At 45.3% G+C, this 13132-nt stretch overlaps 1 protein-coding gene across 1 annotated transcript; it reads left to right on the forward strand.

Moving 5' to 3' along the window:
* The first annotated feature begins 1977 nt into the window (after positions 1-1977).
* QNG1 (Q-nucleotide N-glycosylase 1) lies at positions 1978-12237 on the forward strand. The gene is made up of 4 exons (XM_049770667.1): positions 1978-2335; positions 3989-4248; positions 9582-9777; positions 11936-12237. Exons 1-4 carry the CDS (start codon positions 1999-2001, stop codon positions 12166-12168), a joined length of 1026 nt encoding a protein of 341 aa, XP_049626624.1. The 5' UTR covers positions 1978-1998; the 3' UTR covers positions 12169-12237.
* The last annotated feature ends 895 nt before the right edge of the window (positions 12238-13132 follow it).

Consider the following 13132-nt stretch of genomic DNA (forward strand, 5'->3'; position numbering starts at 1 on the left):
AATCATCCTGTCTCAGGAAACTGGGCGAGGGGCCAGCCTCAGGTACCACGAATCAGGGGACATTCTTGTCTGTGTCCCGGCCTATATCCCACCATCAACAGAATTGTGATCAATAGAGTCACTGTAACCTGCTACTGCAGGAAGTTATGTGTTGGATATCCCATGACTGAGACAGTGATCATAACACCAGCCCAGAGACCCTAAAAATTAAGTTACAGTATAAAGGGGCCGATCCTACAAGCACTGTAGGCCTGCTCCTAGGGAGAAGCAGCCTGACTCAAGGGAATCACTTCATGTAGTGAAAATAGATTCTGATCGTGTTGGAGAAATAATAGTCATTTTAGTGCCAACTGTTAGGACTTTTGAGAAGGGTAAGAACATTGCCTATCTCCTATTACTCCCCTTTATAATGCCTGGCCACTTTGATCACCCTAAGATTGGAGCCTTCAGTAGCACCAACCCTCTAGCAGCTTCTACTGATCCTCTGATGGCCTTTACCTACAATATTACAAATGTCAACTGCAGGGGCCAGAGAGATAGCACAGCAGTAGTGCATTTGCCTTGCTTGTGGCCAACCCAATCCTTGAGCAGAGAGCCTGTTGGATGTGGAACAAACAAAATCAAAAGCCTTTAACAAAAACTCAGGAAGCCTTTAAAAGAGTTAAAAAAAAAAAAAAGTGCCTGGCACGTGGCAGATGGGATTTAATACCGCCCAGCATAAAGTTCCCGAGGCACGCCTGGGGAAGGCAAGGAGCAAATTTTGAGCAAAAAAATTTTGAGCATGGCCAAATCCACATGGCTTCAAACATTTTAAAACTTACATCCTTCTATACCAAGTTTTCATTGCTTGGCAAATTTGGATCACTAATTTTTTGTTGTTTGGGGGACTACCCCAGGCCGGTACTACTCGAGGGACTGTTGGTGGACTCAATGCTGTGTCCTGGATCCAAGGGAAATCAGAGGCCACTCCGGTGCTTTCTTCCAACCCTGTCATTTGATTCCCGACTTGATCAGAAAATGTCTTTTTTTTTTTTTTAACAATTAGGACTGGACTGTGATACCGATTTTGCTTGTTGTCTGCATCAAGCCACGGGCAGATAACGAGTGACCTTTTAGCCTCGGCTTGTGGAACTGGGAGCGAGGCTCCCGTCCAAGGCCCTGATTGCCAGTTTGGGAACCAGCCGCCGCTCAACGCCCAGCTGGATTGGCAAAGACGCGGATTGCGACAGCCCTCCCCTCCGGGAGAGCGAACTTCAGGAGATTCGGCCAACGTAATTCCAGACACTCGGTGTTAAGTGTCCATTTATTTCTCCCTCCCCGGTTCTTCCACTAGTCTGAAGAGTTCCCTGGCTCTGTACAGCGGCCACACAGGGAGGCTACAAGAAAGGCGCTGAGAGGGGCTAGGGACGCCCCGCTCTCCGCACCCAAAGCGTCTCCGGAAGTGGCCGCGAGGTACCGCTTCCGGCGACCAGCGACTCCAGCCAGTGGGGAAAGGGAAGAAGCCGGAGTCGCGAGTCCAGGGAGGGGAACGGCCGCCCGGGAGGCAGGAGCAAGATGGCGCCACTCCCGGCTCAGAGCCAGGCCGTGGCTGGGCACTTCCGGGCTCGAAGCACGGACGTAATGGCGTCTTGGGCGTGCCCGGGGAGGGGCGGGGCCTATTCCGGAAGTGCCCGCAGATTTGGCCAGGCGCGGCGGGGCATTTCCGGAGTCGAGGCGTGACGTAATCACGGCCTGGACGTGCCCGGGAAGGGGGGCCTACCCCGGAAGTGCCCTCAGGTTTGGCCAGGTGCGGCGGGAGCTGCCACCTGGCGGGAGACTTGAGTGGAGTTGGGACCGGGACTCTGGCCTGGGGGTGGGGACGAGGGACGCCGGGAGGGACTCTGGACCTTGACCCAGTCCTCTAGCGACGCGGCGGAACCTTTGGAACCGAGCCCCTGGTGGAAGCGAGCACGGCTTCCCTTCCTCTCTGTCTCCCTCAGCCTCCAAGCCGCAGGCGGGATGGACGGGCGCTTGAGCCCCCGGGAGTCGGCGCAGCTGGTGGCCCAGCACAGCCGGGACGTGCGGGTGGACGGCCCGGGCGTGCAGAAGGTGGCCGAGCTGCTGCTCGCCAAGGTGGCCGAGCCCGGGCTGCGCGTCGAGGGCTGGAAGTCGCTGCACGAGCTGAACCCGCAGGCGGCGGACGAGGCCGCGGTCAACTGGGTGTTCGTGGCCGACACGCTCAACTTCTCCTTCTGGGCGGAGCAGGACAGCCGCAAATGCCTGGTGGCCTACAAGGGCCAGGCGTACAGTGGCTACTGGGCCCTCTGCGCCGCCCTCCACAGGGCCCTGGACGAAGGTTGGTGGCCCTTCCTTGCAAGGCAGGGCTCGGTCCGGGGAGGGCCCCAGGAGGGTCGCTCGGGTGAGCGCCCGGACTCCAGAGCCCAGCCTGTGGGGCACAGACCAGCGGGACTAAACACTTGAAAAAGGAAACCCTCAGCCCTTAAAAACTAGGTGAAGAAGCTGGAATCATCATTATCATCCCAGCTAAGCAGACACGTTTTTTTTTTTCTTTCTTTGATTTATGGGACACACCTTGCCGATGCTTAGGGGTCCTGTGGGTTGCCGGGGAGGGAACCCCCCGGATCAGTCGAGTGCAAGACAAAGATAGTATGTGCACCGTGCAAGGTAGTGCGTTATTCCCCTGCTTTGGCCACCAAACAAACCTTTTTCTGAAGACTGACACCTGCATGACACCTAAATAACACTGTTTGAGTTTTTGTCTCGTTTGGGGGGCCACACCCGGCTTTACTCAGAGATTATTCCTGACTCTGCACTCAGGAATCACTTTGACAATGCTCCAGGAACCATAGAGGATGCTGGAGCCAAACCCAGGGCTGCCCCATGTAAGGCAAGTCCCCTAACCACTGTACTCTCTGGCCTATCTGTACTATCAGTATATGTATGGAAGATATCTACAACGCATGATATGTAGTTGACTACATCAGATCATACTACTGCACTTATTAGAAATGTGCAAATAGATTTTTTTCTTGAAGATGATTTATTATCATTATTGTGTCAGCAAGCCAAGTACAGGCCCCAGTTTTATTGAATCAGCAAGCCAAGTATAGGTTCTAGAAGAGGAAACAATGATTGCCCTATTAAACTAAGACATTCCCATCTCTTAAAGTCCGTTTCTGCACCATGTGTGTGCAAGATGCTAGGACACTATCAGCACATATATGGAATCGTGGGATTCTTTGTTTTGTTTTGTTTTTTTAGTTTTTGGCTTACACCCGGCAGTGCTCAGGGGTTACTCCTGGCGCTACACTCAGAAAATCGCCCCTGGCAGGCACGGGGAACCATATGGGATGCCGGGATTCAAGCCACCATCCTGCATGCAAGCCTTACCTCCATGCTATCTCTCCGGCCCGCAAATAGATTTTTTTAATGGTCATCATTTTAATTCTTCTATTGTATTCTATTCATCCTTTTGGGAGTGGGGAGATTGGGGTCACTGTCTAGCTCAGGAGTTGCCGTTGGCTCTGTCTTGCGATCATGCTACTAGAGGTGGGGTTGTGTCTTCCACAGCTCATCCTTCCTTGTGCTTTTCATTAATACTAGGTTTCTTTTTACACTTTTTTTTTTTTTTTTTTTTTTTTGGTTTTTGGGCCACACCCAGCGGTGCTCAGGGGTTACTCCTGGCTGTCTGCTCAGAAATAGCTCCTGGCAGGCACGGGGGACCATATGGGACACCGGGATTCGAACCAACCACCTTTGGTCCTGGATTGGCTGCTTGCAAGGCAAACACCGCTGTGCTATCTCCCCGGGCCCTCTTTTTACACTTTTTGTGCGTTTTTTGGGCCACACTCACTTGTACTCTGGGTTTACTCCTGGCTCTGCTCAGGGATCACTCTTGAATTCTGGTTGGCTGAGTTAAGGCAAGCTCTCTAACCTTCTGCACTATACAGCCCAAGGATTTCATGTATGTATATGTTCTTTTCCTAAGGAATACCAATAACGAGTGCTTCATACTATGCCACGGTAACACTGGATCAAGTCCGCCATGTACTTCGTTCTGACACAGATGTGCCCATGCCTCTGATAGAAGAGAGACATCGAATTCTCAACGAAACTGGCAAAATTCTGCTTCAGAAGTTTGAAGGCTCTTTTCTTAATTGTGTCAAAAAAAGTGGAAAAAGTGCACAGAAACTAATGCACTTGGTAGTTGAAAACTTTCCTTCTTATAGAGATGTGGCTGAGTTTGAGGTGAGTTGTTTTTTGGGTGGGGGGCATTTTAGAATTAATTTAGTAGGACAGAGGTTAGCCATACCTGGCGCTGTTCAGGGTCTACTCCTGGCTCTGCTCTGGGATCATTCCTGTGGTGTCTCCAAGCAGGCTTATCAGTATTTAAAGCAAATGCAGTAAATCCTATAGAATTCTTAGTGATTTATCTCCCTTCTAGAGCTCCTTTGGTTTTTGGGATCACACCCTGAGATTCTTGGCTGCTGCTTATGGTGTATTGCTTGAACAAGGCCTTTCCCAGTGGTAATAGAAGCCATTGAAGTGCCAGGGAACAAATCTAGGTCCCTAGCCTGTGAAGCATGTACTCCAACTTATTTATTTTTTAAGGGGGGTGTCCACACCTAGTGCTGCTCAGGGATTTCTCTTGATCTTGGCTCAGTGCTCAGGGATCACTCTTGGTGGGCACAGGGGACCATATGGAATGCCAGGGATCAAACCCAGATTGAGCATGTACAAGACAAGCACACTATCCATTATTCTATTCGTCTGGCCCCTCTAGTTTATTTTTTTGTTTTTGTGTTGTATCCAGCAATGTTTGAGGGTTTGGTGCTTAGGGAGCTGAGGGTTTGGTACTTCGGGATCATGTGTAAAGAATAGAATTAGATTGCTTACTTACAGTGCATGTGCTCCAACCCTTGGATCTATCTCTTTGATCCTCCTACACCCAAATAATATTTGCATGGTTATCGAGAATAGGAACATCCATGTCAGTGACTTGGTGCCATTCAGGACTCTGTACTCTCCAAACTCCATATTTCTTTTATTGAAGATCAACTTATTTATTTATTTATTTATTTATTTATTTTTGATTTTTCGGGCCATACCTGGTTGATGCTCAGGGGTTACTCCTGGCTAAGTGCTCAGAAATCGCCCCTGGCTTGGGGGGAACATATGGGACGTGGGGGGATCAACTGCAGTCCTTCCTTGGCTAGCACTTGCAAGGCAGACACCTTACCTCTAGCGCCACCTCGCCGGCCCCAAAGATCAACTTTCTTCTTGAATATGGCAGCTTACTGTTTCAACCACCAGAGGGAGAATGGGTAAAGGAAAAATAATCTTGCCTAGTTTCAGTTGTAAAACTCCTGGGCAATGAGACCTGATTGAACTGGCAAGATCATGATCAACTGTATCTACCTGGTACATGGGCAGAGATAATCTTTATAAAAGGCTCAAGGCCACTGTTCAACTTTGATTAAACAATTTGCTAATGTGAATGCTGCTTTGAGATTTCTTTGTCTTCAACCTTTCAGCCTTGTTTTTCAGGAAATTGACCAAGTTTCTGAGTTTATCACTTAAGTCAAAGGTCTCAAAGTCACAGCCCGCGGGCTATTTGTGGCCCTTCGTACATTTTGTGGCCCTGCCCTAGAGGAATCTTTTATTGTTTTGTTTTATTTTGTTTTAGTTGTTTGGGTCACACACCCCAATGTTCAAGGCTTACTACTGACTTTGCACTCAAGGATCACCCCAACTTTGCCTCCTGTTGCCCCCAAGTAAATTGAGTTTGAGACCCCTGACTTAAGTCATCTAAACATATTAATATGAGGGCCAGAGCAATAGGATAGTGGGTAAAATGTTTGCTTTGTACATGACCAGCCTGGATTTTAATCCCCAGCATCCCATATGGTCAGTCCCCTTAGCACCACTAGGAGTAATTCCTGAGTGAAGAGCCATGAGTGACCTCTGAGAATTGCTGGGTATGACCCCAAACAAACAAAATACATATATGTTAATTTATAACTACTATTAGAAATAAAACTGTTGGCCTGAGGGGTAGTATAGGGATAATTGCCTTGTAGTGCATATTGTCCCATAGAGATCCCTGAGCACTACCAGATGTGGTAAAAACAGAAAAAAATGAAAGAAAATAAGGAAAACTATTATTCCTGGAGAGATAGTACAACAGGCAGGGTGCTTGCCGTGTATGCAGTTGATCTAGGTTCCTTCTCTGACACCTTCCTTAACACAGGGCCAGGAGTATACCTGAGCACCACTGGGTGTGGCTCCTCCCCCCAAAACAAAGGGCACATGGTGCCTGAATTCATGTCGCCTACATCTCCCCTCTTGAGATATGTACTTTCATGCTGGTCCTGCGGTTGCTCCCAGTGGTACTTATAGACCCTGTAGTTTTGGGGTGGGTGGGGGTGTCTAGTGTGTGTTTCAGTGTACAAAATATATTCTTCAGACCTCTTAGCTATCTTCTTGGCTCTTTGATGTTCTGTTTTATATAAATCACAGTATATTTGACTCACTTTGCTCAAAAGTTGTTTGTTTTTGTTTTTGCTTGGGGGCCATACCCCTATAGTGCTAGGGGGCATTCTTGAAGGTGCTTGGGGTCCTCCTAGCCTCAACTCTACTGTCTCTGGATATTATTACCTTCCTGTCTTCTGTTTTTCTTATATCCCAAGATGAATGAGACTATTTTATGTCTATCCCTTTCCCTCTGACTCATTTCACTCAGTATAATGGTCTTCATGTCCATACATTCAAATTTCATGACTTCATTTTTCCTAACAGTTGCATAGTATTACATGGTGTAGATCTCTAAGATGCAATTTTTACATGTTGGCAGTCCCAGCTTGATCCCTGATGCTACATATAGTCCTTTGAAACCCACCATGAATGATCCCTTAGCACAAAGTCATGAGTAAGTTTTGAGTACTGCTGGGTGTGGCCATCTCCACTTCACTCCTTATCCCCCCCACTCCAAAAATTCTGTTGTACCATGATTTTTTTTGTTTGTTTGTTTTGTTTTTGTTTTTTTGGTTTTTGGGCCACACCCGATGATGCTCAGGGGTTAATCCTAGCTATGTGCTCAGAAATCACTTCTGGCTTGGCAGACCATATGGGACGCTGGGGGATTGAACTGCAGTCCGTCCTAAGTCAGACACTTACAAGGCAAACGCCCTATCCCTGTGCCATGACTCTGGCCCCCTGTACCATGATTTTTCTATTGGTCTTGACACTATATCCCATGGTGCTCAGAACTTGCTCTTAGCTCTGTGGTCTGGAGTCACTCTTAGAAGGGCTCAGGGAACCGTATGGGATGCCAGGGTTTGGACTTGGGTAAGTCACATTCAAGGCAAGTGTTTTACTTGCTTTATTTATTTATTTTTTTATTTAGAAAATAAATTTTTGTTTTATTTTGTTTTGGGCCATACCTGGTGATGCTCAGGGGTTACTCTTTGCTATGCGTTCAGAAATTGCTCCTGCCTTGGGGAACCATATGGGACACCATATGGGATACTGAGAGATCGAACCACGGTCCATCCTAGGCTAGCGCCAGCAAGGCAGACACTTTACTGCTCTGCACCACTGCTCTGGCTCCAAATTTAGATTATTTTATTTTTGGGGTTTTGGGTCACACCTGCTCAGGGGTTACTACTGGCTCTACACTCAGAAATCACTCCTGGCAGGCTCGGGGGACCATATGGGATGCAGGGGTTCTAACCACTGTCCTGCATGCAAGGCAAATGACCTACCTTCATGCTATCTCCCCAGTCCTAGAAATTTTTTTTAATTTAAATAAGTATATGCAGTTGTGCATTTGGGAAAGAATAGATGGAAATGAGGTTAAGTGACAAAAGAAATGAATGATGGGGCTGGGCGGTGGCGCAAGAGGTAAGGTGCCTGCCTTGCCTGCGCTAGCCTAGGACGGACCACAGTTCGATCCCCCAGCGTCCCATATGGTCTCCCAAGCCAGGAGCAACTTCTGAGCACATAGCCAGGAGTAACCCCTGAGCATTACCGGGTGTGGCCCAAAAACCAAAAAAAAAAAAAGAAATGAATGACACTAAGATGATTTTGCTAATCTGGAATATAAGTGAGTAAAGCAAAACTACAAGATTTGGAGGAAATGGGCATTGAGGTGAAGTAATGTTGGAAAAAACCATAAATTCTTGCCAAGTGGAATAATATTATTATAATTTAAAAAAGGCTTATTTTGGTTTGGGGCTAGCTTTGTCAGTGGTTGGGGGAATGTCATTTTTAGTATTGCTTTAAGTGACACTGAGAGTGGTCCCTGGGCAGTGGCCCAGGCTTGTTTCTGATTGCAACGTCAAAATCTGCTTCAGTCATTTTTCCCTAGTCTGGAAATTATTCTCTTTTATTGTTAAAACTGAACATTCTTTAAGAATTTCACCCATAGGTTTATAACCAGAGAGCATAGAAATCTAATTGGAGGGGCTGGAGAGATAGCATGGAGGTAAGGTGTTTGCCTTTCATGCAGGAGGTCATCGGTTCGAATCCCGGCATCCCATATTGTCCCCCCTGCCTGCCAGGAGCAATTTCTGAGCTTGGAGCCAGGAATAACCTCTGAGCACTGCCGGGTGTGACCCAAAAAACCACAAAAGAAAAAAAAAAAAGAAAGAAAAAGAGAAATCTAATTGGAAAAGACAGATGAATATGTGTTCACTGCAGCAGCATTATAGCTCAAGTATTAAAGGATGAGTAGAGAAAGAAATTGTGGCAAATATGAAAATGGGGGCCCGGAGAGATAGCACAGCGGTGTTTGCCTTGCAAGCAGCCAATCCAGGACCAAAGGTGGTTGGTTCGAATCCCGGTGTTCCATATGGTCCCCCATGCCTGCCAGGAGCTATTTCTGAGCAGACAGCCAGGAGTAACCCCTGAGCACCGCTGGGTGTGGTCCAAAAACCAAAAAAAAAAAGAAAATGGGAAACTGTTCAGCTAGAAGAATGGAATAAAACCGTGCTTTTGCAGCAGCATGGATTGAACCAGAAGGAGTAATACTAAGTAAGGTAAGTCAGAAATGAAATGCTAAATAGTGGATGATACCAGTTATGTGAGGTTTAGAAAAAGCACTATATCAGACCAAGTTGTAGAAACATAATTGGAGGGCCGGAGAGATAGCATGGAGGCAAGATGTTTGCCTTGCATGCAGAAAGACGGTGGTTTGAATCCCGGCATCCCATATGGTCCCCCGAGCCTGCCAGGAGTAATTTCTGAGCATAGAGCCAGGAGTAACCCCTGAGCACTGCCAGGTGTGACCCAAAAAACAAACAAACAAACAAAAGAAACAATTGGATTGAGACTGCAGATCTGTGGTCAGCAGAGAGGACATGGAGCCAGTGGAGTGGTTGGAGGGATATATTGGTAACTTGTTGGAATGTGTGGTTGAAGTGGTGTGAAACTATCCCTAAAACTAACAATTGTTGTGCAAATTAATATCTCAGAAAATTAGTTAAAAATTGTTTTTAGCATGAATTACTTTTTTTCAGTTAACTTACAGAAACTTTCAGAGACCCAGAAAAGGTAACTTTTCTATTTTCTTTGTTAAACAGGGGAATAAAATTTCCTTTTACAAACGGGCCCAGATCCTTGTGGCAGATACATGGAGTGTGCTCGAGGGAAAAGGAGATGGATGCTTTGAGGATATCTCTAGTATCACCATGTTCGCAGACTATAGATTACCTCAGATTCTTGCTAACCTGGGAGCCCTGAAATACTCTGAGGAACTGCTGGAGAAGCTTATCGAAGGTATGCCACCTAATTCTTTCTTTGTTGTACAAATTGTTTTTTGTTTTGCAGTCACACAGGCTGGTGCTGCTGAATCTGGGCCTAGGGTCATTCCTGGCAATACTTGGGGCCATATCTCTTCAGTCCACTTAGATATCTTTAAAAGGGAATATTCATGGAAGTAGGTCAAAGAGCTAGAGTACAAACTTTGTATGCTAGGGCTCTGGGATTGATCCCTGGCTTTGTTTTGCATGGTCCCTTTTGTACCTCTAGGTGTGGCCCCTGAACCAAATGAAGTGGGGAAGGAGGGGGACAATTTCTAATCAGTCAAAGCTTCTCTTTACATATAGCTCTGCACAGCTGGTTATTTTTGGCCCGTGTGTGTCTGTGTGTATGTACACTACTGATTTTCCTGTTCACTCACCCAGATTTTTTATTTAGTTTAAATTTCGCATATCTGCTAAGATTTAGCTTGAATGTCACCTATTTACATAGATATTCTGAATATAGCAACTGCCTACCCTGTAGAATCAGATAAATGATAGCAGTTATCAAAAATAAAGCCAGAGGGACCAGAGTGATAGCACAGTGATAGGGTGTTTGCTTTGCAAGCGGCCGATCCAGGACCAATGGTGGTTCGAATCCTGGCATCCCATATGCCCCCCCCCCCCCTGCCAGGAGCGATTTCTGAGCACAGAGCCAGGAGTAACCCCTTAGCGCTGCCAGGTGTGGCCCAAAAACCAAAACAAAACAAAAAAAGCCAGAGGTTTGCTGTTTTTATTTTTTTTATAATGTCTTTATTTAAACGCTGTAATTACAAACATGGTTGTAGTTGGATTTCAGCCATACAAAGAACACACCCCTTCACCAGTGCAGCATTCCCACCACTAATGCCCCCGATCTCCCTCCTCCCTGCAATATTTCCACCACCAATGTCCCCCACCCCCCTGCCTGTATTCAAGACAGACATTCTACTTCTATTCATTATCATTGTCATGGTAGTTGTTAGTGTAGTTATTTTTCTAACTGATCCTTCCGGCCCTCATCAGTTTTTAAGTGTGTGTGTGTGTGTGATAGTTGTTAGTGTAGTTATTTTTCTAACTGATCCTTCTGGCCCTCATCAGTTTGTGTGTGTGTGTGTGTGTGTGTGTGTGTGTGTGTGTGTGTGTGTGTGTCTTTGTCTTTGCATATCGTGAGCTGATCAGCCCTCATCAGTTTTTAAATGTGTGTGTGTGTGTGTGTGTGTGTGTGTGTGTGTGTGTGTGTGTGTGTGTGTAAAGCAAGAAAAGTTTTATTGAAATTTATTAACAAGATGTGAGGCTGAGCCTGAGTGATAGTACAGTGGGTAGGGCATTTACCTTTACCTGGCTATCCTGGATTGATCCCTTGTACCCTCTTGGTCCCCTGAGCACTGTCAGGACTGATTCCTGAGTGCAGAACCAGAAGTAACACCGAGTACTGCCAGGTGTGGCTCCAAACCAACCAACCAACCAACCAACCAACCAACCAAGTAAACAAATAAAAATATGTGAGGAGATAGGAAGGAAGAAGTATGCGTTCAAGGATTTTTCAGAGTGGAAATAAGCAAGCAGAGAACATAGACACATGCAAGAGAGAGATATAAATTCAAGGGAGAATATGGGCTTGAATAACAAGCCTAAATGATTTTTTTTTATTGGTTAGATGCTACAAAGTAGGTGGCAGTGTCTTAACTGTATGTGTGTTGCAGGCTGAAACCTCTTTCATCCTGAGTAACTTTTGAGCTCTGAGTCAAGAGTAACCCCCGAGCACTGCCAGGGGTGGCCCCAAAACAAAAAACAAACAATGAAAAATAATGAGGAGAATAAGAGTTAGACTCCTGGCTCTATTATCAGTTGTCTTCCTGATGGAGTTCCATATGTGGAACCATATGTGGTCATGCTAGGGATGGAACTGGGGTCATTTCTGCATGTAAAGTAAGAATTTTAAACTGCTATGTTATTTATCTAGCCACCTAAATGAAAACCTTAAATATATTGTTTGCTCTGTCTTTGGGCACTTGTACTAAACAGCTGGCACTGTTGCCTGTGAATTACCAGGCCTTCAAAGCATCAATTGGGGGTTTCCTCCCTTCATATCTTGTTTGTTTTATAGTAAAATTCTGTGTAGATTTTATATCTTTACTAAATGATTTTTACAGGTAAAGAGCTCGCCAATGGAAGCAAGCAAGAGGTGGAAATTAGAGGCTGCACAGTTTGGTGTGTTGAATTGATCCGTGATCATCTTCTGGAACTTATTGATAAAGCAGGCAAAAAAGCTAGCAGAGAAATCAATTCTGTTCTTTTGGATTATTACTTATGGGACTATGCCCGTGATCACAGAGAAGACATGAAAGCAATTCCATTTCATCGCACACGTTGTATCTATTATTGACCCAAAGCGTAAATCATTCTAGCAAAGACCATCCTTGCATGCCACATACTCATTTCTGCAGGTTTTTTTATTTTTTTATTTTTCAAAATTAAGAGACGATAGTAGAGAAAACAAAAACCTGTTTTTTCTTTTTCTTTTTTTTTTTTTTTTGGATTTTGGGTCATACCCGGTGGGGATCAGGGGTTACTCCTGGCTCTATGCTCAGAAATTGCTTCTGGCTCGGGGGACCATATGGGATGCTGGGATTCGAAGCACCGTCCTTTCGCATGCAAGGCAAATGCCTTACCTCCATGCTATCTCTTGGCCCACGTTTTTTTCTTGATTGCCTTGCATATGACTTAGTGCAAGACCCCAGCACTACATACCCATCAGCACCAACCCATCAGGCTATACTAGGCAAACTATAGCCAGGAGTGGCCTTTATTCAAACTATTTTTCCCTAACATATCACTATATACTTTGTTTATTTAATTTTAACTATAATTTCTCCTTTTGTGGATGCAAAGTTGATTTGAATAGTAAAGGAGTTTTAAAAAATATTTTTAGCTTCTTGGACGACACCCAGCTATGCTCCAGAATCACCTTTCTGGTGCTTGGCAAATCATATTGCAGTAGGGATGATAAGCTTCACATAAAGCAAGCACTGTGTGCCTAGACTACATCTTGGCCTAGGACTTTTAATGCTTTAAAGAGCAGGGTTGTTTATTTTTACACTTTAATTATTTTCTGTGATAATATTTTATCCATTTTAATTGCTTTTTTTTTCCTCAAGGCAGAGTAATTTTTGGTATTTTAATCACTTGTTATAAAACAGGGGAAGTGTTTGTTTTGTAAAAATTTATAATGCTATTATAAAAATTCCATTTTGTAAGGAAATAGATGTTTTTGAACAGTGACAAATCCTTGGTCTTTGATTACCAATCAAATACTATGTGTGTGATAGTATGGAATGAAGAGGTGGACT

Source organism: Suncus etruscus, chromosome 3 (genome assembly GCF_024139225.1).
Source record: "Suncus etruscus isolate mSunEtr1 chromosome 3, mSunEtr1.pri.cur, whole genome shotgun sequence".
NCBI classification, from domain to species: Eukaryota; Metazoa; Chordata; class Mammalia; order Eulipotyphla; family Soricidae; genus Suncus; species Suncus etruscus.

Coding starts and splice junctions, on each gene's coding strand:
- QNG1 (XM_049770667.1), top strand. CDS start 1,999: ATGGACGGGCGCTTGAGCCCCCGGGAGTCGGCGCAGCTGGTGGCCCAG. Junction 2,336..3,988: donor CCACAGGGCCCTGGACGAAG/GTTGGTGGCCCT, acceptor TCTTTTCCTAAG/GAATACCAATAACGAGTGCT. Junction 9,778..11,935: donor GCTGGAGAAGCTTATCGAAG/GTATGCCACCTA, acceptor TGATTTTTACAG/GTAAAGAGCTCGCCAATGGA.